Genomic DNA, 23785 nt, shown 5'->3' on the forward strand with positions numbered 1-23785 from the left:
AATAGACTCAAACAATGCACCCCATACAAGTTGCTATGTGCTTACCACACGATGTGCCCTAACAGTTTCTCCTCAGAAGCTGAAATAGGACTTGATTAACCAGCCCCATGCAAATCAGTGCTGGAATATGCTGGCAGAATGGTAAGGAAGAAGCTTCCCATATAGCACTTGACTTTATGGACTCAGGAACTAAGAAGCGAAGCTTGAGACCTGAATCTTGAGACTGCACTGTGGCAGCTGCATACAAATAAGGAGCCTATACATTTGAAAGCTTGAGAAGTAAACCGGCTGTGCATTGAAAGGTAGGCATTTGGAGGTGGTAAATTTAGCCCTGACTCATCCAATGGCAATTTTGACACTTGGGTGGACTAAATTACTTTTAGGAGTTGCATCATGTTTTTACCAGATAGTTTGATTGAGCATGGTTTAACCCATTCATATACCTATGGCCAGATTCTGGACCTTTCTCACTTGAAATAACTATGCAAGAATTTGTTTGTATATAATATATAGCACATAGATATGTTCTGAGTCATCAATTTCCTTTCTTGCAATCATATAAATTAATCTATTGCTTAAACTTATCAAATCACATCTTAAAACTGGACTCTTCTTTTTTTAAATTCACTACTCTTATTGTAAAAGACTTAGAAGCCTCTTTGCTGCTCATAGCTAAAAATCTGTTTCCAAAAAACTACTGAAACTTTATTCACAGCTTTGTCCTTCAAATTAAAGAGTTCTTTCCTCTCCCTGGTGTTAACTCCTCAAGTATTTATGGAGAGCACTCGTATGCCAAGCCCTTCAGCCTCTTCCCGATGGACAGGTGCCCCGTTTCCTCAGCCACCTCAGCAGTCCTCCTTTGTACCGTTTCCACACGGGGGAATCGGAATTGTGCACATCATTGCAGATGGGTGCTTTCACAACGGCGTAAATACTTGCTGATCTCTACCAGAAAGAGCTTGCCTGGCATGCTAGAAACGCAGTTGCTGTTTTTCCCCAAGCAACACAGGATGATCATTCTCTCTTGCAAATGTCCTGGATTAAATGCTCAGTAAGTGCCAGGAATAGTGGTTTTCATTTCTGTTTGCCTTGCACACAGGACTCATTCCACCTTTGTTTGCACACTGACAGTTTAGTGTTCATACTTGTGTGTAAACAAAGTCTGAAGCCAGAAAAAAAATGCTGATGGGTAAATTCAAACATATGCCTAATTTCTGGGGGTTTTTTTGACGTTCAAATGGAAACGGTGAGTTCACAATTAAAACATTTTAAAAATGCTAATATCCTTGTTCTTGATAGCCCAGCTACATTCTGATGCAAAAAGAGACGCATACATTTTTCTTACGGGTTTCTTAGGGAGGCTCCTGCACGAGCCGGGTCAAGGGGACCTCTTTTCCATCCACCACCTCTCACCAAAACGGGTCGGTTCCGAAAAGGCGCCGCGCACACGGCTGCATCCCCTGCCGTTCCTGGCGGTGCCCGCGGTTAACAGTTAACCTCTGCCGCCGCTGCCGCAGCGCTTGGTTCAAGACCCTCCGCCCGTTACAGCATCCACTTGGCATTTCGCCGCTGTCGTTCGGCGGCGGCTGCCGGAGGAGCCCCCTTCCCTGCGCCGCCGTGCTGCCCCCCCGCGCGACGCCCCACGCCCACGGTCCCGCGCGGGCGGCATCACCCGCGGCATCCCGGCGCGGCGCCGCCTCGCCTTTCGGGCAGCGCCCTACCCCCGGGGCAGGGCCGGGGGGGGAGCGCGGCGAGCCCCGGGGCAGGCGGGAAGCCCCGGGGCAGGCGGGAAGCCCCGCGGCCCTCCCCGAGCCGCCGCAGGCGCGTCGGGCGGCTCCGGTTTCTGAGGCGGACCGAACCTTTCCCGCGCGGGGCGGGAGGGGGCGGCCCGCCGCGGGGCGCGCGCCGGCGATGGGGCGGGCGGCGGGGCGGCGAGCGGCGGGCAGAGGCCGGCGGGGCCGCGGGCGGGCGGGCGCGCGCCCCTCCGCGGGGCGTGAAGGGCTGAGGCGAGGCGGCGCCTCGGGCAAGGCGCGGCGCTCGCCTCGGGGCGCAGAGGGCGGCTGCCGCCTCCCGCCGCGGGGATGAGCGCCTCGGCGGCCACCGGCGTCTTCGTCCTCTCCCTCACCGCCATCCCCGTCACGTACCTCTTCAACTGCCTGGCGGCCGGCGGCAGGTGAGGCGGGCGAGGCCGGGCGGCTCCCGCCCTGCGGGCGGGGAGGGGAGGGGAGGGGAGGGGGAGCGGGCGGGCGGCGGGGGTGAGGGAGGTGCGGACGGCCAGGGGAGCCCGGCGGGTATTTTTAGCGGCGGCGCAGGGAGAGGGCAGCTGCGGCCCGGGGCTGAGCGGGACGGGGCGGGAGGCGGAGCGGGGCAGCGGAGGGCACGGGCCGGGCCTCGCCGCGGGCAGCGGGGCCCCGGCGGGGAGCGGCTCGGGCGGGAGCGCGGCGGCCAGCGGGGAAAGAGCCCCGCGTCCTGCCCGCGTCCTCTAACGGGAGCCGTGCCGGGATGCGAACGGGGAGACTTGACGGGGGTCCTGGCTCGGGAGCCCAGCCTGGCCGCTCACCCCAGGACCCTCAAAACTGCCGGTTTCGCATCACCTGAAGAGTGTCTCGGCGTCCGCGGAGCTCGGGTCACCGCCACTCCCGCATGCGGCTCACCGCCGGGGCTGGCTGGTAACGCCGAAAGGACAAACCGGCCCGGAGGGCATCGCCTGGCCCCGCGGTAGCTGCGCCCGCAGCGTGCCTTGAACCCCGGGGCAGCGGGCGCTGGAGGCTGTCCCGGGGCTCTGCGGCCTCCCTCCGGCTCCCCTGTCAAGGCATTCACAAAGAAAATCCAATTCTGTTTAAAAACGAATGGAAGAACTCAGCAGCCTCGGAAAGCTCCCGAGCCTCGCGCTTCAGGCACCCTGTAGGACGTGCAGGTTTGAACTGAAAATGTCCATATGCCCTCACTCTGGCAAAAAATAGGATCCAGACCGCAGGTCTAGAAAAGAAAGGTCTTTTCTCATGGAAAACCCAATATGCTTAAAGGTCCGTGTGCTATTTTGTGATCTCACAGCCTGGGGTGTTTTGCAACTTTACTGCACAAATATTTGGTGCATGTTTTTAAGGCTTTGCTACATCTGTTCCTGCCTCATTTTCCTCCTTCTGGCCGATAGCTTAATTTTTTCTTTCTCACTGCTAGAGAAATACCGAATAACACATGCTGACTTACTTGATTCATTGCCAATATTTATTTCAAATTGATAGACCGCAGTGAAAAGTCACTGCAATATTAACAGCTGTAATGGCATGAAGAAATTCATCACTGGGAAAACAGACTAGCAGAAAATTCAAACCATAAAATAAATCAACAAGCTAGTACTGCTCATCCTGACTCAGAAAGTATGTGTGTATATATTCTGAAATATTTGATCTTGCAAATTTTTTGCAATAATTTAAAGTCAAGTTTCACTACGGCTGAAATTGTCATAGTATTATTTGTTTGTACACAATTTGTTTTCTTGAAACACAGAGTGGTATTATGTATAAAATCATGTACCAAATATTTTTAGCTCATGCTTCTGGACTTTACCTAACCTTCCCCTCCTTTTTTCCCCGTACACAAGCACAAAAGTGAAGACTGAGAAGGAGAGTCTGTCTTAAAGAGAACTAAATACAATTTATGCACTTAGAGCTATAAAATAATTTCAAACTGATTTTCTTAACTTGCGTTTTCTTGGGGAAGGAGACAAATTTGTTTTGTGCCAAAGATTTTTGTGCTTTTCTCCACCACCACTTCACATGCACTATCATTATAGCCCCCTCTTCAGAGAAAAGGTCTTTTCTGCCGAGCCCACCTGCGTTGATTACTGAACCCCTCCAAGCGATCCTGCCTTATAGGGCCAGAGAGACCTTTGGTAGCACTTCCAAAACTGGAAATTAAACCTAGATCCATCATAGGCTCTCCGCACGGCTACTCCTATTCCATGGGACTGATGTGTTTTTATTTGTGAGTATGTAATTTCCTGAGTAGATAATTTATTGCTGAGGTTAGACTAAGTGTCCCTAATGATCCTTTTCGGCCTTGAAATCTCTGTGTTTGTGACCTTCACCTCTCATTGGCCTTTAAGTTTTCCATCATTTTTGTTTATTTTTGCAGATACCAGTATAAAAACCGATTTTAGTCAGACAAATCTAGACTCCTGGATATGTTGTTTATCTAGCTATTTTCGTATTTTCTTTTTTTAGATGATCACATGTGAAAAGACAGGCACATAATTTCTGCAAAACTGTAAAATGAATACTATGACAAACTATGGTCTTTAAAACCAGCCTTTTAAAGTATTAGAAGTTACTTTAAGGGTATGTGCATTTGAGGATAGCTGGTAAGAAAAGTTCAAGAAGCAAAATTCTGTCTCTTTCTCTGTCTTTCTTTTAAATTCTTTTTCTTTTTAATACTGTTACAGTTCCTGGGCAATCGTTGCAGTTGGATTGCTGGTTCTGGTTTTTATTGCTCTGTTGGCTCGTGTTCTTGTCAAAAGAAAACCACCAAAAGACCCACTGTTTTATGGTATGTCTTGGTAACAATGAAGCTAAATTCAGAAAGTGTTAATTTACATTGTTTCTCACTGCTAATTTATATTGTTTCCCACTGATACTATATGACAGTTATTTCACATTGAACACTTAAGGCATGGCTTCTGAAGCCGGTCTGGTGAGGTGCTAAGGAGTGAAGAAAGAAAGACTGGGGAAAAAGGAGGAGAAATAATGCTTCTTTTGAACCTTTTTATTCTTTTCAAATAGGAGATCCAGCTTAGGGACAAGCCAGACCTCCTATTTGAAAAGAATAACACTCGAGTTGGGCTGTGAAACTGTTTGAAATACTGTCATACCTGCTCTGTTAGGATCCTCCTTGTAGCAGGACTTAGGCTCCACAGTAGACCTCTCACGCATATCTCATCCTGAGTGGACTCATTTGAGATTTTTGGATCTTTTGGATCAACGGCCTCCATGGCTTGGTTCTTCCTATGACTGAATTCCTTAGTTCTCCCATTTTTATTAGGCTTCTGTGTTGACTCACCTTTGTGATTCATAAGAAAGTTCAAACCACCCCAACTCCTGGCTCAGGCTGTGTGCAGACTTGGGCAAACATTTCTATATTGATACTTTGCCATAAAAGAACAGAGATATTGATTATCTTTTAAAAGGAAACCTTAGATCTAGATTACCTTATAGCAAAAATCTAGAAGAAAAAAACACCGCTGTTTTTTTAAATTTTACAAGATGGGCCCATAGGCAAAGCAGCATACAAACCACCTGTATTTGCCCTCTGTCTTCCTCCTCATTACAATTCGTAGGCGTTTGTCCCCAGTGTTTTACGTGAGGCCGGGAACTCTCAGTTCACACTGAAGTCAAAGGAAATAAATAATATAAACCTACTGCAAATAAATTTCCTGTCTCAGAGGAGTGACTTGCGAACTTGCCAGATAGGTCTGCTATGGACTGCTGCGGCTAATGCAGTTTGCCTTGCTCACCTACAAAAATGGCAAGTCATATTTCCCTCTCTGCTTCCTTTTCATTGTCCTTTCTCCTTTCCAAGAGATGACTACAGTCAAGGTGGTGTACTTCGTGCGACCAAGATTTTTGAAAGGCTACATAGTCCTTTCTGCAGACACCGACTTTCCATGGAGGCTGTGCCTACAGCTCTACAGAATTTCACATTCCTAAGAAGAGCTTCCTAAGAACTTTGTTGACTAACCACTAATTAAAAAAATACTAAGCTATGTGGGAAAATCATGTTGTATGTTAAATATCTGTGACCTCAAAGTAGATGCATCTAGTTCAATAGATCTCTGCCTGACTGAATTTATCAGGCTATGAAGCAACTGTGTGATTCCAAATCTTTATCATTTTTTTCCCCTTTATCTTATTACAGTTTATGCAGTATTTGCCTTTACCAGTGTAGTGAATCTAATAATCGGACTGGAACAGGATGGAATTATTGATGGATTCATGACTCATTACTTGAGAGAGGTAAACAATTGTTTGGCTTACAAATGTAAATAAAATGTTTACTACAAATAACTTGGTATAGTATTTGTCACAGAAAAATAGCCACTTACACATTCAAAAGGGTCGTCTTGAATTTGGTCATTGACCTGCTTCATTATTGTTATGGACAAAACCTTCACTGACTTGAAGTCACTGACTCATTTGGGAAAAATAGCATACCTTTCAAGCTCCAATGTTATTTCACTTAGTTTAAGTAATACTGTTCTGTATTAACTTCCGTGGGAATTGAATAGACTGTACACATTTGCAGAAAGCCATGGATACTCGGCACTCAAGAGTGGATGAGTACTATAGCACCTAAATGTGTTACCAAGAAGGAAACAAAATTGCTCCTTTATTTTTGCCTAATCACTTAATTAAAAGGAATTAGAGTTAAAAAATGATGATGCCAGATACCTAGTCAGCAGAATCTGCTGGCTGCTGAATATCAACATCCACCAAAAATAGCTCGGTAAGAGCTTGATATGAAAGTCACTGAAGTCATTGAAAAGATTCCATGAACTTTAGAGTGAAATGAGTTGGATCTTACAAGGTTATACCTTGTCATCAATATAGTCAATGCTGCTGTAGATCTCTAGGTTGCTAAATATATCTTTATTTTGTAGCTTTTATCACTAAAATTTGGAAAAGTAATATTTCCATAATGTAGCAGAATAATGCTGACAGTCATACATAGGAGTTTTCCCTTCCATCTTGCACCCTATTTTGCAACTATAGAACTGATTTAAGAATAGCTGATCCTAGCTAAATCAGGTTTGTTCTTGGAAATGTGTATTGTCAGTCAAAAACTGTACTTCTGGCTTGAAAGAACATCAGTTACTTTTGTGAAATTGTTTCCTGCTGTTCTTTATTAATTATTTGTTATTCTTCCTCTAATCATTGTATCTTTTTTAAAATAAATGTTCCCTAGGGTGAACCATATCTGAACACTGCGTATGGCCATGTGATCTGCTATTGGGATGGCTCCGTTCATTATTTGATGTATCTGTTGATGGTGGCAGCTATTGCATGGGAGTAAGTAATTTTGATTGTATACTGTTTACTTTGCTTGCATTCTCACATAACCTACAAAGGGCTTTCTTTTCTATGCAGTATTTAGATTTTTCTTTCAGGACTGTTTCATGTCTTAGGCCAAAGCAACGCTATTAAAATTTCATGACTTTCAGGAATTGTACCCTCACCAAGTTACCCTTTCTCTCAGCCGAATAAGCCCAGCAAATGCACTGAGTTGTAGTCTTGTTTTCTTCACTCTGCAGCAGAGAGTATAGCCCATCTGCATGCTTTGTGTTAGTTAAAGGGAAAGTTGAAAGATGATGCATGTTAAAACCATGTGTGAAAAACAATTTTTTTTTTTCAAATAACATTTATGGTAGGAATAATGTACTGCTTAGCATGATGATGATCTCTCATCCATATCAGAGAGTGTCACGCACTTTAAGAGAAAATGGTTATTTCTAGAGATTCTTATGTTTCTTCCTGTTGAATAAAGAGTTTGAAAAAATAAGTACTTACATTCCAGAGGCTAATGTACCTGCTGGTAATAGAAGCATTAACAGAATGAAATTAATTATTAATTCTTCTATGGTCTTTTACAACCTGTGATGTGCAAAATCATGCAGTCAGCCTTCAGATGAGTGCAACATAACAACAAATAACTGAGTATGCACAAATCCTGTACTGTTCATGTGATAACCTTCTCACACATGAATGTTGGATTTTGCCATATTCCCCTCTCAGAGGCAAGAATCCACTGTTGACTTATGGTACAGATTTAAAACCTTTACTTACTAAGATACAACCATGGCAATTAGTATAATATTTGAAGGTGATTTGGGGTAGGGGATTTCTAGGTATGATGCAATAATTATATCTTGTTTTCTTTTTTAAACAGACAAAGCTATAGAACCATTGGCCTCTACTGGCTAGGTTCCATTATCATGAGCATCATTGTCTTTATGCCTGGAAACATTGTTGGTAAGGACATAATTTATATGACTAACTTTTTCCTGTGAAACATCTTCTGTGAAACATAAATTCAGCATTAGGCTATCTATCTTTTACTGCAGTATTGGTTCCTTTCTGTAATAATATGAAAGAGGAATTTTAGGAATATCAGTAAAGAGATGCAAGATATTTTGAAATTTAAATATGAGGAAGGGAAGATGGAAACCCAGAAAATAAAAAAACCTTTCAATTTACATTGCTCTCAAGGAAAAAAAAGTATTGTATTTTGTTATACCCATAAGGCTTTCATCCAAACAGGTTTAATTTAAGCAATGAGACAATAACTGTCTCTTAGTATCATAAAAATATAAATCTCATTTTGCGTAAAATTTCCAATTTACTTACTAGTCTGACTTTCAAGCAGCTTACAAGAGGCATCCAAATCACCTTTAAAAGTGAAATCTGGAAGTTACTCTATTTTCAAAATAAATTTAACATTCCTAGATTTCTAACATAAATCAGTGCAGAACTGTGCTGCTACGGGTTGAGAATTGTAATAAAAATTTTTACATCATTATTACTGGCAAGTGGTCCTTTAAGAGTACCACCCCCCTCAATTAAAGATTTCCAATTTTAGCAAAGCTTAAATTGATGCAAAGCTGACAAGTGTTCAACTGAGAAAAATGTTCATGTGTCCAAATCCTGTAGGCAGCTTTAGAAAAGCTTGCTATGGCTCCAGTTTTTATGACAGAGGAAGAGTATTCATGGTGCAGCCTGGGGCCAGTCCAGTTCCCTCCTTTGTAGATGCACATGCACCACAGAGAAAACAGCAGATTTAATGCAACAATATCTCTTCCTCTTTCCTCTAGGGAAGGCCAAGAAATTTGTTCTCAAGAGCATGCCTTCTGCTTTCCTTTCTGACATAGAAAGTAGCCAGTGTGAAAGACACAGTTTTTCCTGATTTACTGGGATGAGGATAGCTCTCTGAATTTATGTTTTGTCCTCAAATATTAGTACAGGCCTGTAGGATAAATCAGGACTTTGGAAACAAATACAATATCAGATCTTAAACAATGGATATGTTCCTTTTTCCCATTTTTTAGAGAGTGATGTCTCTATTTGAAGCAGGTTCCATTAAGCGATTTCAAAGCTGTCCAATCCTATAGGATTACCTAGTGCAGGGTGACAGAGGTGGTTTCCTGTCCCCTCAAAAAGCCCCTAATTTCCAAAATGGCTTCCTGTCTGATAGGCTTTCTGTCGCCTGTGGCTCTACCACTATGGAGCACATGATTTTCAACAAGATTTGTGTGTTGCTTTAACAGCGATTTCTAGTGTTTTATGTTTACATTACCATAGCTGCTTCAGGTTTGATATTACATAGGATATTTTTTTAACACTTCTACAACACAGCTTACAAGTTCTCATACATCTTATAATTATTTTTTAACAGGCAAATATGGAACAAAAGTGTGTCCTGCTTTTTTCTTAAGTGTACCATATATTTGCCTTCCCATATGGGCTGGGTTCCGAATTTATAACCAACCTTCGGTGACTCACGATGCTCCAGTCAAGGTAATGTTATTGTATTTAAGTGTTGGCTTTTCAGTTAGGAAAACTGAAATATGCTTGCTGTTTCTACTGAGTTTTATAGGTCCCTCAGTGAGCATGGAATGTACTGTAACTGTTCACTGTTATGACAATTGCTGCCGGGCTGTGTAGACACATTATAGTGGGATAAAGAAAAAGCAAAAGAATCTCATGTTTAGAGTAAAGAACCTATTTCTAGGTGTAATAGCGTTACTACCCTCTATCCAGTTTCTGACTGTTTCAATTTCTTAGCTGATGAAAATATTGACACATACCAGCTTCATAAAGCACCACAAAATCCTTATAGAAGCTCTGCAGGAAAGTATTCTTCTGCAGATGACTTACAGATTTCATGTAATTTAATAATTTTTTTGTATGTGCATTCTGCAACGTTAGATTTTACAGGTAAGACATTGTACATTAATTGACATGAAAATTATTTACACACTTCTAATTAAAAAGTCTGTAAAAATAATGTTTTTAAAACTCCTTAGACCTTTACCTTTGAATTTAATAGTTGGACTGTAATAAGATTAACTGAGCAATCAAAAAATGCAGTAATAGTTTATGCACTGTTTTATTTAAAAAAAAAATCCCTGCAGTACAAAGCACAGAACAGATCTTTAACTCTTTGTTGCTATTAGCAAGCCAGTTTATTGCCACAGCACACCATACCAGTTGTAATATAATCAATTAATATTTTTGCATCACAAGAGCTCTTGAGTCTCAGTCAGGTTCATTCTGTAACTGAAAACATAGACACAGATGAAAGAGTTAGTTCCTATTCCATAGCTAATAGGCAGTCAGTGTGCAAGTGGCGTAGCTTATGGCATAGAATAACAGCAGATGATGCACTGACAGATTTTCCCAGAAATGTATGAAAGATAACATTCAGCCATCCATCCATGATTCTTCAGTAGGAAAGAGGGGTATAGGCAGATGTTCATATCTCCTGAAGTTTGAAGAACCACTACAGAATCACCCCTTTTAGGGCAAATCCCTATGAAAGGCAAATTGGGGGAGACTTCAGGTGCCAAACCCTCTCCTATCCTCCTGCATAGGCTTATAGGAAACCGCATGTCCCGTCCCAACGCAATTCGAGCTAATTTACTTCAAGGCGTCACTAATTCTGGCCAGAAACACAATCTTTAGAGTCATCAGGGTAGAGAAGTTAAGTGTAGTTAAAGGTAGTGATGGCAATTTTTGCCACGTATGTTAGTGAGAACATCCTTTGCATGGAGGATGGATGAAGGTTTCAGTTTTTCCTAGTACTGAGAACACCACAGAAATTGCTATTATAGAAAATATGTGATGGACTGCTTATTTGCTTAATATAGCCATGTCTCCTATGCTTATCAGGAGCTAAACTGCTTACCTAGGTTTGATATTTTACTTTGGTATATATTGCAGAGAAACGTAGTTTTTAAATTTTGTTTCAAAAAGAGTGCATAAAAAGCTGGTGATCTGAAAATTTATCGTTGCACTTCTTAGTGAATCCTTCCTTGTAAACCTAAACTTCCTTGCTCAGAAGGTCATAGAAAAAGCCTTGATTCCTTTCACTGGGGCCTCCTACCCTTCCTAAGTAATTTCTTTTTTAGAAGTCGTATATTATCTTCACAGCTAACTTATGCTCCATATCCAAGCATAAATACCTAGGTTCAATAACTGTATACCTTAAAATGCCTTTAAATCTTAACATGACTACTCATGGATTTTTCTTATTTTTTTATATGAGATTCTCAGTCCTAAATTAACTATTGTTCTCAGGAAATAATTGTGTGTAATGCAATCAGTTAGCTAATCATTGTGAGTCCTGAAAATATTTAGTTCTCTTTCAGTAGATCATTTGCAATTAGCTGTAAAATTGAACTTTTTTTAGCTATCATTATTCAGAGTTGGTATTAAAAGATTCAGGAAGAAAATGTAATAATACTTTTAAACATGATAGTGCAAGTATATAGAAAAATACTTACATGAAAGCAACGGAAGCAAGGTATATTCCGTTGGCCAAGGCATTCATTGCTATAATACTATTATAAACCAGTTAGTTAAAAATCACTGTGGGGATAGAGAAGAGGTAATCAAGTTTTGGGTATTTTCTAACAGAGGTGGGTGCAGAGGAGAGGAATGGAGTTGTGCCCTCATTTAGAATCAGACCAAGCTGTGCTGCAGTATTTACAGACCCCAGCAGATTTATCTACAAGTATATAATCTCAGAAAAGTTTAATGCAATTTAAAATTCATTAACAGAATTAATACACATAAATTCAGATCTGCACATGAATTCTGAAGGGACTGACTTCTATGGACAGCACACAAGATTAATCTGATTCCTTAAAACTGATCATGTAAGGAGCCTCTAATAAGTTATGGAAAATAGCTTTTTCCTGGAAGTGAGAGAAATTGCAAAGTGTGCCTACACACTTCCTTGCTACACAAAGAAACAGCAGGGTTGGCAAAATCTGTGCAGATTTCAATCTTGTTTGCAATAAATGGGAAACCTGTGGCAGGTCATCTCTACTCTGCCATGTACTTAACACGTAATCCCTTTTAGCATGTATTGATACGAGTTTGCTGTGTAAAAGAAGGGTAAGGCAAAATTACTGCGAAGCTGAGGTCTGTCAGCAAAGTGCATACTGTCTTTCAAATTCTTGCTTCTGCTTTTTTTTAAGCTTTGCATTTTCATTTTGTTTGCATAAATGTATGCATAGAGAAAAAAGGTGTGAGTTTTCTGTACCTTGGCAATTTCACAAACTCGTACTGCTCCAAAGGTTGTTTCCACTAATATTGGATTTGTCTCCAAAACCTCTAAGTACAAAGTTCTATTGTAGCTTTGCGATCACAGTAAACATGCACATTCATTTAAGGTACCTTTTGAAAGGAACAGTGAGATATATATATATATGCTTCATGCTTAGACAAAGTGGAAAGAAAATATACCAACCCTCAAACTTTCCATTATCCTTAGGTAGTCTACATCTGAAAATGACTTGCAACTCAGCAGCCATGGGAGGCCTTTGTCTTCCATAGGAATAAATATTAGAATATAGACATTCTTTGCAGGTAATATTATAAACGTTCCTACACAAGTACTTTAAATACTGTGAAGTGACACCATACTGCCAAAACAGAGCTCTTATTTGTGCTTGAAGAACAAACAAAAAAAGGGTCACTTTTTTTTCTGAAAGATCCTTTAAAAGAAAAAAAAAATATTTTTATGAAAGGGATGGCCTATGTGTTTAAGATAAGCCTTATTTTTGTTAAACTACAATTCAGATCTTGCAGTTTTTACTCAGGAATTGTGCTTGCAAGATCACTTCTCCTGTTTCAGTAACTTTATTGTGAATATCTTGATCCTGAGTGCTTTTAACTGTGCCTCTACATCCTAATTATTGTTTTGTGCTTTGGAGACAATTCCACAAGTGTATAACAGGAAGGAAATTGGGTTTTTCTTTTGCTGTCTGCATGCCAACACATGGCTAATAAAAAGGAAGAGGAAATGAGTAACACATATAAATGGGGAAGTTTTCCCTCTGAACTACAGAAAGATACTCTGATGTGCTTACAATTTTGCCTGTGACTACACAGTGCTGAAAGTGTACCTTGAATTATTTCCACGGGTCTTGTAAGTTTTATTGTGTAGGCAATGAGATGACTTTGGTTCCTCCAAGCCATCTTCCATGCTAGGTATCTATATGGCCTTTGCTACCACAGAGTGTGAACCCCTTACATCTGCCACACATTGCAGCGAGGGGATTCCTGTTCTGAGGCCAAGGAAAGGAGGCACAGAACAGATCAGATCCAAATGCCGAGAAGTGCTTCAGTGCCTGTTAGAGGAATCCATAGTGTACAGTAATAAAAGAACGAAAGGAGGATTTTCCACATGCTCCATATGCACACACACACATTTCATTCTCTATTTCTGCATTACATATTAAGATATATTATTTGCTCACTGAACTCAGCAGAGAACTCAACTGGCCACAGAAAAGCTTTTATTTTATGCCAGTGATATTCTATTAATTTCAATAGTGTCACAGGCTGCTGAAAACCAGCATTCGCTGTCAATAATGAGATGGACCCTCATTTTGCTGTCCCTCCAAACAGTCCTTTTACAAAGTGTATTAGATCCAACCTCAAATGTTTGAGACAAACCTATGTTTCCAAAGCTTTTCTACATAGGGACATTCAGGAAAACAAATTCATTCCCGTTAACAAAAGACGCAACTTTGAAGAAGTCAGGTATGCTGCTTTAAAGCCTTATGTGATTTCAGAGTTAGAGTAGTGCTCATTTGATTTAAGTTGCTTTGAAAGTAAACTAATCTATATTGAAATGGCTTTAGTTGGATCCATTCATTTCCAGATTTTATGCAGATTAATTTTCCTGACTGGATCCTATGAAGTCTGATGTCACCTTTGTAGACGTGGAGATCTTTCTGTCTCTGAAATCAGCAGATAAATAGGCTAATGTAACTGAGAACTAACTCCTGTCATAATGTTCACCACTTCACCCTTCTTGTAGTGACTGATCTGGAGTTAAATACATGTCATGTGGAACTGGGATGTACTCACTAAACACGTTCTGTGTTGCAGGTGGTTCAGGAAGTCCAGAAGAAAGGACTCCTAAGACGACCAATAGATTTAATGTTAGCTGCATACCTCATTCTAGCAACGGGGTTTTGCATATTTAGGGGCATGGTAAGTTGAAGGTATTTTAATATTCTGGCCTCTAATTTTCATTCAAACTTTTACATTTGGAATCATTGTGTGAAAAAGTTATGCACATTTTGGTCAAAGGAAATCCTGTGACTTTCAGGGATGGAATAGGCCTTAGATATATAAAGGACAAATTGATTATTTATGATAATTAGTGGTGCTTTGCTTCTCCATTTTGCCCTGTGTAAAGTATGTTTTTTCAAAAGAAAGTAGGTGCACAATCACAAGAGTAAATGGCATCCCAAGTGCATAACAACATGACCTAAAACTGTTTTCATTGGTCTGGTGTTACATTTATGGCCAAGAACATAGAGACAAACCAACTAAATTAAATCTGTATTCATATTTTTCTAAACAGAGATGCATAGTTAAAATTATGTAGGAAACCAAGTTAATTTACACTGCATGAGAGAGAGGAGAACATTTCCACCTGAAAAAAAAAAAAGATTTATCCACATTATCTGAACAACACATGTTGTTTCTACTTACCAAAAGCTGATTTTTTTTAAAATGTTGGTTTTTAAGCATAGTTGATTGAATTAAAATTTCTGAGGGAATGAATCAGTACTGAAAATGCTTGAAGTAGATAAATCTAGTCCTTTGTCAGCTCTAAAGCATTTTCTGTCTTAAGCAGAAGGGAAGTTATATATCATTCAGTGAACAGAGCTCAAATGTTTAGGTGTCTTAACTGCCTGCTTGCTCAATTTGTAGATCTGATCCTGCTAGAATAATTCAAGTAAGAGGTGACGATAAGTACCCAAGCAACATTTTATTTACCTAGCGCAGATTGTCCTTTTGTAGTTCTGCTGCTCACATTACTCTGTCATCTTCTGCTGTTTCTCTGCAAACTTGCCTCTCAAAAATATTTTTTTCTTCTTCTAACTTGTCACAGACTGCTTCATTTCTTATAGATCATGCTACTTCAGGGCACCACTGATACAGGCTAATCAGCTGTTTTACCTGTAATTACCTGAAATGTTAATCTCGTGCTCCAACATCTAACTTGATTCTGCAATCCCACTTCTTCATTTCTCAGAGGAATTTTTTGTTGATTTTGAGAGTGTGGTCATTTCCTTATATATTTCCTTTACCAAACAGGAACTGCTTACTGGCCTTACTTATACATACAGGGATCAGCTGAACATCTCTGTGTAAGCTGCAGTAACCATGATTTTGTGAAAAAGCTAATAAAACATAATCCATTATAGCCCACCCAGACCTCCCTCTTGGATGCCCATGTTGGAAAAGAACAGGGAGGAAAATCCACTGTTTGTAAATCTTTGCACTTCCCCCTCAAAGTCACACAACAAATATACATGAAATTAAGTTGTGCAAAACTTACTGTTCAGTCCTGTAACTTAGGCATTAACGATGCCTTGCCATAAAACACTTAGTGACAGCTGTTGACGCAGATTGCTAACTCATTTTAGAATAGTATTTTTCGTAGTAGTTTTAAGGGTGACTATGAAAAGGAACTACTTTTGCAACTGGGTCTCTATTGGGAACTTTGTTCTTTCTATAGGAATGTAAAATCCAGTAATCTCTCCTTTGCTACTCTCTTTTTAAAATTATTATTATTTTTTAAAGTAACATCTGTCTCTCTGCATTGCTCTCTGCTGCTACCTTGCTACCATGCAACTCTTTTCTTGGACTACATCCATAGCTTGCTATCCTAAAATTGGGTGCTTAACCTGAAGTTTCCACTGTTTGAGCAATTTTCCATTGGAAAGTTCATTTGCTGGGATCAAAGTCTGTTTATCAGAGCAAATCAATAGCAATTATACTTTTACTACAGCATAGCCAACTGACTGAATTCTCTTCCAGTCAAAATCTTTAAAGCAGGCTGCCAGCATTTCCTTGCAAACCCTCTGAGCAGGAGCTGAGAGGAGGCTGCATTTCAGCTTTTTAATTGGTGATCAAATGGATCACCTTTGCAATAGATTTTGAGTAAGCCTCCAGGGTAGCAGTGCTGCAGATCACTAGTGAATCTTTAGGGCTGGTAACAGGTATCAGGTTAGCTCGTTTTAGAACAAATTCTTTGTTCACGGGAAGTTTTAAAAATTCTTCTTAGATTGCTCTGGATTGCCCTGCTGAACTCTGCCGGCTATATATTCAACTTCACGAGCCTTATATAAAAGATCCTGCTGCCTATCCTAAGCTTCAGGTAAAGCATTGACTGTGGAGCATAGAGTGTTAAGAAGTGATTTGTTAACTGGCACAAAGTTTAAGCCATGGGTTTCACAGATGACAAGATCAATAAGGGAAGTATTTTTGTTCATGGCAAGTTAAACAGTATTTCGTATTTTCTACTACAGCCATTACAGGGTACTGATTCTTTGTTGTGATAAACTTAACTTGGATTCAAATCAGTTACCTGGAGTTACACATCCTAATTACTCAGGCTTCTTTTAATATAGTCCATGAAACAGATCTGCATGCTTTTTATGATCATTCCCCCTCCTTAGAAGGGCAAAGTAGACTTTCAGTCTGGAATAATGAAGCAAAAAGGAGTGTAGTAGGACTAGAGTCCTTAAGCTCATGTTACGCTTCTGTCACCAGTGACACACTCCTTGAAACGTGACACTTTTTACAAACCCTATTGACACAAGCATTGCAGAGGAGGGAATATTTTGCTTTAGTTTTGTAGTATTTGCAAGGTTGCCATGCTTTTGTAACCCTGGCTGCTGCATGGGGGCAGGGGCTGAAGTGGTAAGAGGATTCACGAGTGAGGCAATGAGCAGAACCCAAATATCTCTGCTGGACCTGTTCTTTCTGGGAAAGGGGTGGCTTGGGTGTATCTCACACCTCCCAACTGAAAGTGCAATGGAGCTTCAGAAAAGGACACCCATGTTGTGTTGGACACCAAGTTAGGTCAAGCCACGCTTATTGGCATGGTCTCAAGATGGCAAGGGGTAGGAAGACATGTCCTGGGATGAAGTGGATTTGGATGGGGCAGACAGACAAGAGCCGTCAATATTAGCAGAGGCCTTAGGGTAGCTGGATCCAGTCAACAGCATCCAGGTGTGAAATTCTTTTCTCAAAGAAGTTATAGCTGCAAAAAGGCCTGGGAAACATTGCTGCCAGGACTGTAGTTTTGAATAGTCTCAACTCCTCAGTCAGCAGCTGGCTAATTTTTAAATGCATCTCCCTCACATTGCAAAGCAACTAATATTTCTGTTTAAAATGCAGATGCTGGCATACATGTTCTACTCTGTGCCATACTATGTGATTGCTCTGTACGGCCTACTGGTGCCTGGTTGTTCCTGGATGCCTGATTTAACCCTTATACATGCTGGAGGACTAGCTCAGGTATTTCTTTGTAAAATGTTCACTCTTGATTTACAAGTTAATAAGTAGAGACCTATGGAATAAATGAGGGGCCCAGGGCTTGATCTTCCCATGTGGGTTTTATACCGTTGTAACTCAGATCACCTTTTACATCTGTAAAAAACTAATTGAAGGGAGTGGAGAATCAAACCTATTATATGTCTCTAATGACTATGTTCTTGCTTTATTAGAGTTCTCTCCTTCTGCAGAATCTTTTTATTGGGCTTATTTAAACCTTATTAAGAACCGTGCACTCTTTAGCTGAGACCACGAAGGAAGCCTGTATTAAAGCTGAAACAGTCAACCATGTAAAAAAACCCCAAACACAACAAAACAGTAAAATACATTGTTTCTATAATACATTTTGGCCAACTAGGTAGTCTGAAAAAGATAAATGGAAAAAAGTATCTACACAAAATGAACAATATCAGTTGATGATGTTGATATAACACTGGGAACCTCCTGGGCCACAAACCACAGTAACACTAAGACATGCTTGCGTTGCCGAAGGCAGACCAATGATCATACTTTCTTAATTCATTCTGTTCTGATTCTCTTAAATAAACAACTGTAGTTAATTACTAGATGGTGCTGATGGTTATGAGAAGACTGGCCAAAACAAAAAAAAAATATCAAAAGGAACTAGTAAATGACTTCTCATGACATATAGATGACCATTTAACAGTTGAGACAGTGACAATTGATTTGTACTGTACGTAGGAAATGAAATGTGCTCTGAGCATCCAGACAATGCAGAAAATATGCACATAATCCTGCAACAATAATGAGAACACAGAGACACGGCAATAAGTGTAATTCAGGTACCACTATTAGACAAACACAGACCAACACTTTGTTCCCTGGGCCAGAGACAACAGCCATGGATACAAACAACAATCCAGCTTAACTGCCCAGTGAGGATGGGGGGAGTGACAGGTTTTTTTTCTATTTGTGAGCAACTACCACAGAGAATGTTTTTTTTTTTTTAAAACACACCAGTTCATACAGAATCTTGAATCACCAAATTATATCAAAACAGAATCTGGCAAACATATTAATGAGGAGGTTTAAATGCTCAAAAGGTATCATAAATATATCATACAACTGTGTTTGGCCCAAATCTAATCTAAAAAAAGCTCAAGCTAGCTAAAGTAGGCAAGCCAGTGTCAGGGACCTCTCTCTACTGACAGATTACTCAGGTTTCATGAATTCCCCAGTCAGTCAGGAAAGAAACCACTCCTTCAAAGATTATTTAGCACAAGGAAAAGTAAACCAGAAGACAGAGTGTGCTGACTATCACAATCTTGCAAACTTACCAAAAAGCTCAGCCTCCCAGATTGGAGGTGATTTTTGTTTGGTTGGTTTGATTTTGGTTTATGGGGGTTTGTTTCGTTTATGTTTGCTTTTTCCTTCTTTTAAATGTTTCCCATAACAAACACTCACCTTTTTTTTTTTTTAATGGCACTTTGTACCTTTTAGCTGTATGATTAATACATGCAACATTTTTTTGCTGAAGTCTAAAAACCCTCTGTTGTCCCTTGTGGTTTGGCTTCAGGATAATGCTGATTTACACATTAGACAAGGAGAAGAAAAGCTACTGGTAACCCAAAGCTAACACTCAAAATTTCCCATTTTACTCTTTAAAGCTTGTCCTAGGCACAAGCAAAAACCATGGGCTTACAAAAACTAACCAATTAAGAGAACTGTATGTTGCTGCACACTCCCCGCATTTTATCCTGATTCAAAAAACATTTACGTTCGGGAGGGGTTTTTTGTAGTTTTTACATTAATGCACTGCAGAATGAGCTTCAGTCATCCCACAACTGAACAGGATTTAATTGATTTGTCTTGGTGAACTGTGAGCAACCTGTGATGAAAAACGTGTGTGACAATGAACTGAGGACTCCTATATTATTTTTAGTTTTGGTCATTCTGAGGCACAAAACATTTCCAGGTTTGTCTACTGTTTTCTCAAGTTAAAACATTGTAGTTGATAATTAAAACATATGTAGTTACTGAAACACATTTTGCTTTCTATTATGCACAAAGGTCCAAAAAAGGTGAATATCTAATGATGGAAACAGCGGGCATTGCCCCCTGGGAATGAACACTGCTCCTACAGATAGGGAATATGGAGATTTTAATTATTTTTATTTCTATCATTATGAAGTATGTACTTTTACAAAAACAAGTCTCAAAATATCATGTGATGCATCTAAACTAAGAACCTCTAAAAGTGCCTAGCTTTTCACACACAAAGAGAAATATTTACTGTTTTTCAGAATTACATATAGCTGTGAGTTTGAATTATTCTGTTACTAACATTCAGACTCCAAAACCAGGTTGTGACCCTTACTGGACTTTCTGAAGCTTCAGGAAGAACTCTTTAAATGTCAGACGACTAAAGTACCAGGAGCTTTGATTATACAAAAGGGTTGGAATAGCCCCTGTGAACTTGATAAAACTGGTATTTCCCTATGCAAGTGAGCCACATGAGAAGGGATGAATAGCTATAGCCCTGCTACCCAAAACCATTCTGTCTCACCAACTCTCCATAGCCCAGTTCCCTACTCTCTCAGATGTAGAAAGTTTTTCGCTACTCCTTCTCCATCTGTTTTCCTTAATCCTGCAATTTTTGGTGGCTAGTTCCTGCAGTGCCTTTTGCCTACAAAAGAACTTAAACCCAAGGAACATATTTTTCTAGGTTACGCTCTCCCCACTCTATTTGATTACTTTCCTTAGGCTCATAAGGTCCAAACCCCTCCAAAATCAGTTACAGTTTTTGCCTGATTTTAGTCAGTTTTAGAGAGAAGGCACAGAGTGAAGAAGGACTCCTAACCTTTTTCCAGGCTCTTCTCTGTCCCTAGATGGAGGGCTTTCTTGACTGCAGTGTAAGAAATATTCCAAGTGTTGCCTATGATTAGGCTACAGGCAAAAAATATTGTAAAAAAAAATCCAAACCCAAACTATTTCATATAGACAAAGAAGCTTAATGAGTAGCAGGCATGTGCAAGTTGCAGTTGTCAAGTTGAGCAGTGCCACATCCAGCACCAGGCAGCTTCCAGTTGCTGTGGGACAGCCTGATCAGCAGACTGGCCGAGGCTTTGAGGTTAACAAAGGCTGTATGTTAAATGGATAAGGCTACCTTAGAAGTTTACCTGCAGCATCTCATTTGGTTGATTTCTCAGCCAAGGTTTAGGGGTTTGATCCTCAAAATTCTCCACTTAGAGAGGGTTCAATAACGGAAAGCACCAAGGAATGGCTTATTTGCTGAGGGGACCCGATCACGGCGAGGCAACACAACAGACTCAAGGTTGCTCTCGCTTACTGCAATGCCAGCCTATTGCACAACAGGCACAGCGATCTGCAGTAACTAACAGCTCTTGTCTTACTCCTTAAAATTATGGATTTGGTGCAAGTCTGTTCAGTACTTGAAAGAAGAGCAGGACTGGGCTACTGGTGAGTGAGAGGTCTGCTTTTAAGACACACCACCTGCCCCAACTGGGGGGGGTGGGAGGGAAGGGGGGAGGAAAAAAAAGCAGAAGCAGAGTACAGTCATGGAAAGGAAACACATGAGATTAAAGACATAACACAATTTCCACAGAGGCAAATCAAATTAAAAAGAAAAAAAGAAAAGTGACTTTAACAGACCTAAATATCCTCCCTGGTAATAAAAAGAAAAAGCAATGTGTTATATTGAAAAACAAGTCTAATAAACAATAACTTCATTATATGGTGCATCATTAGCTAGTAAAAATCTTCATGGGCTACAAATAGAACAAAATGTTCCTGCTTTTCCTTTTTATAATGCTCAAAGCTCACTAATGTGCCACAACTCTTGTAAGAGACAAGACCACACAGTAAGGCTTAGATCTTCAAAGGCATCTAGGAGGCTGTGGGAGTTCTGGGTCTCTCAGAAGCAGTCCCTTACAGCTCTTTCCAATGAGGCTTACTATGAACTTATTATGAATTTACTATCAACTTACTATGATGCACAGCTAGCTGCTCTTGGAGACAGGTGGGCCTTGCAATCCTCCACAGAGAAGTACATAGCTTAGCATCTTGTTCACCCCAGAAGAGGCTCTAAAATACTACAGGAGACTGTTAGTGCTTAGGTAAACATTAGACAGCCCCAAACCTCCTACCTGAAGCCTGATGGTGGCCAGCTGTCTGCTTGGGAAACTGCTACCTCATATAGCAAGAGGTCGTTGCTGCTGAGCACTAATGCTCTGGCTGCCTGGGCTGAGATGGCTCCCAAGGCGAGGAAAGGTAGCAGGGATCAGAGGAAGACCACCCAGGTGCCAAAGGCCATTCCTGCCTGAGACAGGTGAGAACAAACAGGCTGCAAGAGACAGACTGAATTATGAGGCGGATATAAAAAGGCTGCTGATAGTGTGCCCCTGAACATCTGTGTACTGTGTAATAGGTATTTACAGAAACACGCTAAGTAGCACTCTGCTGAAGTGTGCTTGTATTTGATTCCTTTGATTACTCAGTTTCCTGACTCAGGTTTGCTAGCTCAGCTCTCCCTGTTAAGTGGAGGTGGTTAGAATCACCTGAAAACTGTTTTCTATTTTGATGCATGGTCTCAGCCTAACCTTTTGCTAGAGGGCTGTGTATTAAAACACCTGCACTGTATTTTACTTTCTACTTTGCTAACCGTGAACAGAACTGTGTTCTTCGTGAGTCCAAAATAACTCCTGCTGAAGCCAGAACAGAGGACGTGATTTGGCCGTAGTGTACTCCTCTGCATTACTAAAATCCTGGTGTCCCTTTCTCCTGCTCTGCTTAAGATCAAATTGATGTTTATCTTCTCAGATCTCCTCCACTGCTAACTAACTAAATAAAAAAAAAAATTGGACACACAATAGTTAATGTGAATGAGCTGTGGCTTGAAATAGCAGGAAACAGATGGAGACAAAAGACAGCGACTATCCTGACGCTTCTATCTTTAAATGTTTGTTTATGCTAAAAATATGCTTCAGCCCAGCAAGCTTGTCTTTGCATATAACCTTCACTGTAAACTTATCCTATACTTCAGAACCACCCCCAGCCCAAAAGCCAAATATCGCAGATGTTTTCTGAAATCATCAGGAGTTCTAGGATCAGAATCTGGAAGACTGGGTTTAAGATCTAAAAAACCCAGAACAAAACCAGAACTAACATAGCTTCCAAGATTTTATTTTCTAGCTTTATTCAGAGTGAGTGTCTGTCTGCTTCCCCTTGATGCCAAACACAACTTTGCTAGGTAGGTGGGTGCGAGTCCCACCCCCACTACTGGGCTGAGGCTTAGGGGTGCAGATCTCTACGATGATGCACCCTTCAGCGGCCATTTGCCTGGGGAAGGATCATGGACCCTGTTGCATGAATAATCACCTATAAGCCAAGGGTGAAATCCTGTACCTGATGTAAAGATCAGTGCCACCATGTGCATAAAATAAACCTCCTACCACGGTACTGACAGTTCCTCTGGTGCCTCTTATACCAAGATATTAATGACCGTAGTTTAGACCATATTTTTATACTGCTGCGCAAAAGTAGGATGGATAATTCTGGAATAAAAGGGCTGGCTTGGAAAATGTCACTGAAGATGCATACTTGCATGCAGATTATGCTGTCTTTCCAAAATATACATCAACTTTACCTTTTTTTAATATATACGTTATATACACACCACAGGCTCAATTTTCCCATATTGGTGCTTCTCTTCATGCTCGAACTCCTTACATCTACAGAGTCCCTGAAGAAGCAAAACATTTTTTTCTGATATTGAACATAATGTATGGGATTCTTCCCCAGCTGTTGGCTTACAGGTGTGTCAACAAGCCAGAGTTTTTTATGAAAACAAAACAAGAAGAAAAAGCGGAATAGCACAACTGTTTGCAGCTCCTCTTTTTGGCTATGTATATAATTGGGTTGGGATGTAATTGAACTGCTCAAATGGAACCCAGATGAAGCGTGTAAGATGTGTACAATTGCACAATTGTGTAAAGTTGCACGGTCTGTTTTGTTTATCCTACTCAAAAAGGGAAAATAAAGACGACTGCCTTCAGTACCACTTCTCAACATTTTGACTTTGCGCTGCAGTGGAGTTGCTAGTTCCCATAGCTATTTTTGAGTAAGCTGCTTGGACAGTTTTAGAAATACTGCATGAAGTTAAA

General features: G+C 40.6%; 1 protein-coding gene across 4 annotated transcripts; it reads left to right on the plus strand.

Moving 5' to 3' along the window:
• The first annotated feature begins 1957 nt into the window (after positions 1-1957).
• On the plus strand, positions 1958-23676 carry TM6SF1 (transmembrane 6 superfamily member 1). Of its 4 annotated transcripts, XM_075506149.1 has the most exons (10): positions 1958-2173; positions 4445-4548; positions 5914-6011; positions 6961-7064; positions 7942-8024; positions 9445-9566; positions 14175-14279; positions 16369-16461; positions 17487-17606; positions 23304-23676. In XM_075506149.1, exons 1-10 carry the CDS (start codon positions 2082-2084, stop codon positions 23493-23495), a joined length of 1113 nt encoding a protein of 370 aa, XP_075362264.1. In that variant the 5' UTR covers positions 1958-2081; the 3' UTR covers positions 23496-23676. The 4 variants fall into 4 exon arrangements, with proteins under 4 accessions (XP_075362264.1, XP_075362265.1, XP_075362266.1 ...); XM_075506150.1 differs by lacking the exon at positions 16369-16461; XM_075506151.1 differs by lacking the exons at positions 16369-16461; positions 17487-17606.
• Positions 23677-23785: the final 109 nt, after the last annotated feature.

Source organism: Mycteria americana, chromosome 6 (assembly GCF_035582795.1).
Source record: "Mycteria americana isolate JAX WOST 10 ecotype Jacksonville Zoo and Gardens chromosome 6, USCA_MyAme_1.0, whole genome shotgun sequence".
NCBI lineage: Eukaryota > Metazoa > Chordata > Aves > Ciconiiformes > Ciconiidae > Mycteria > Mycteria americana.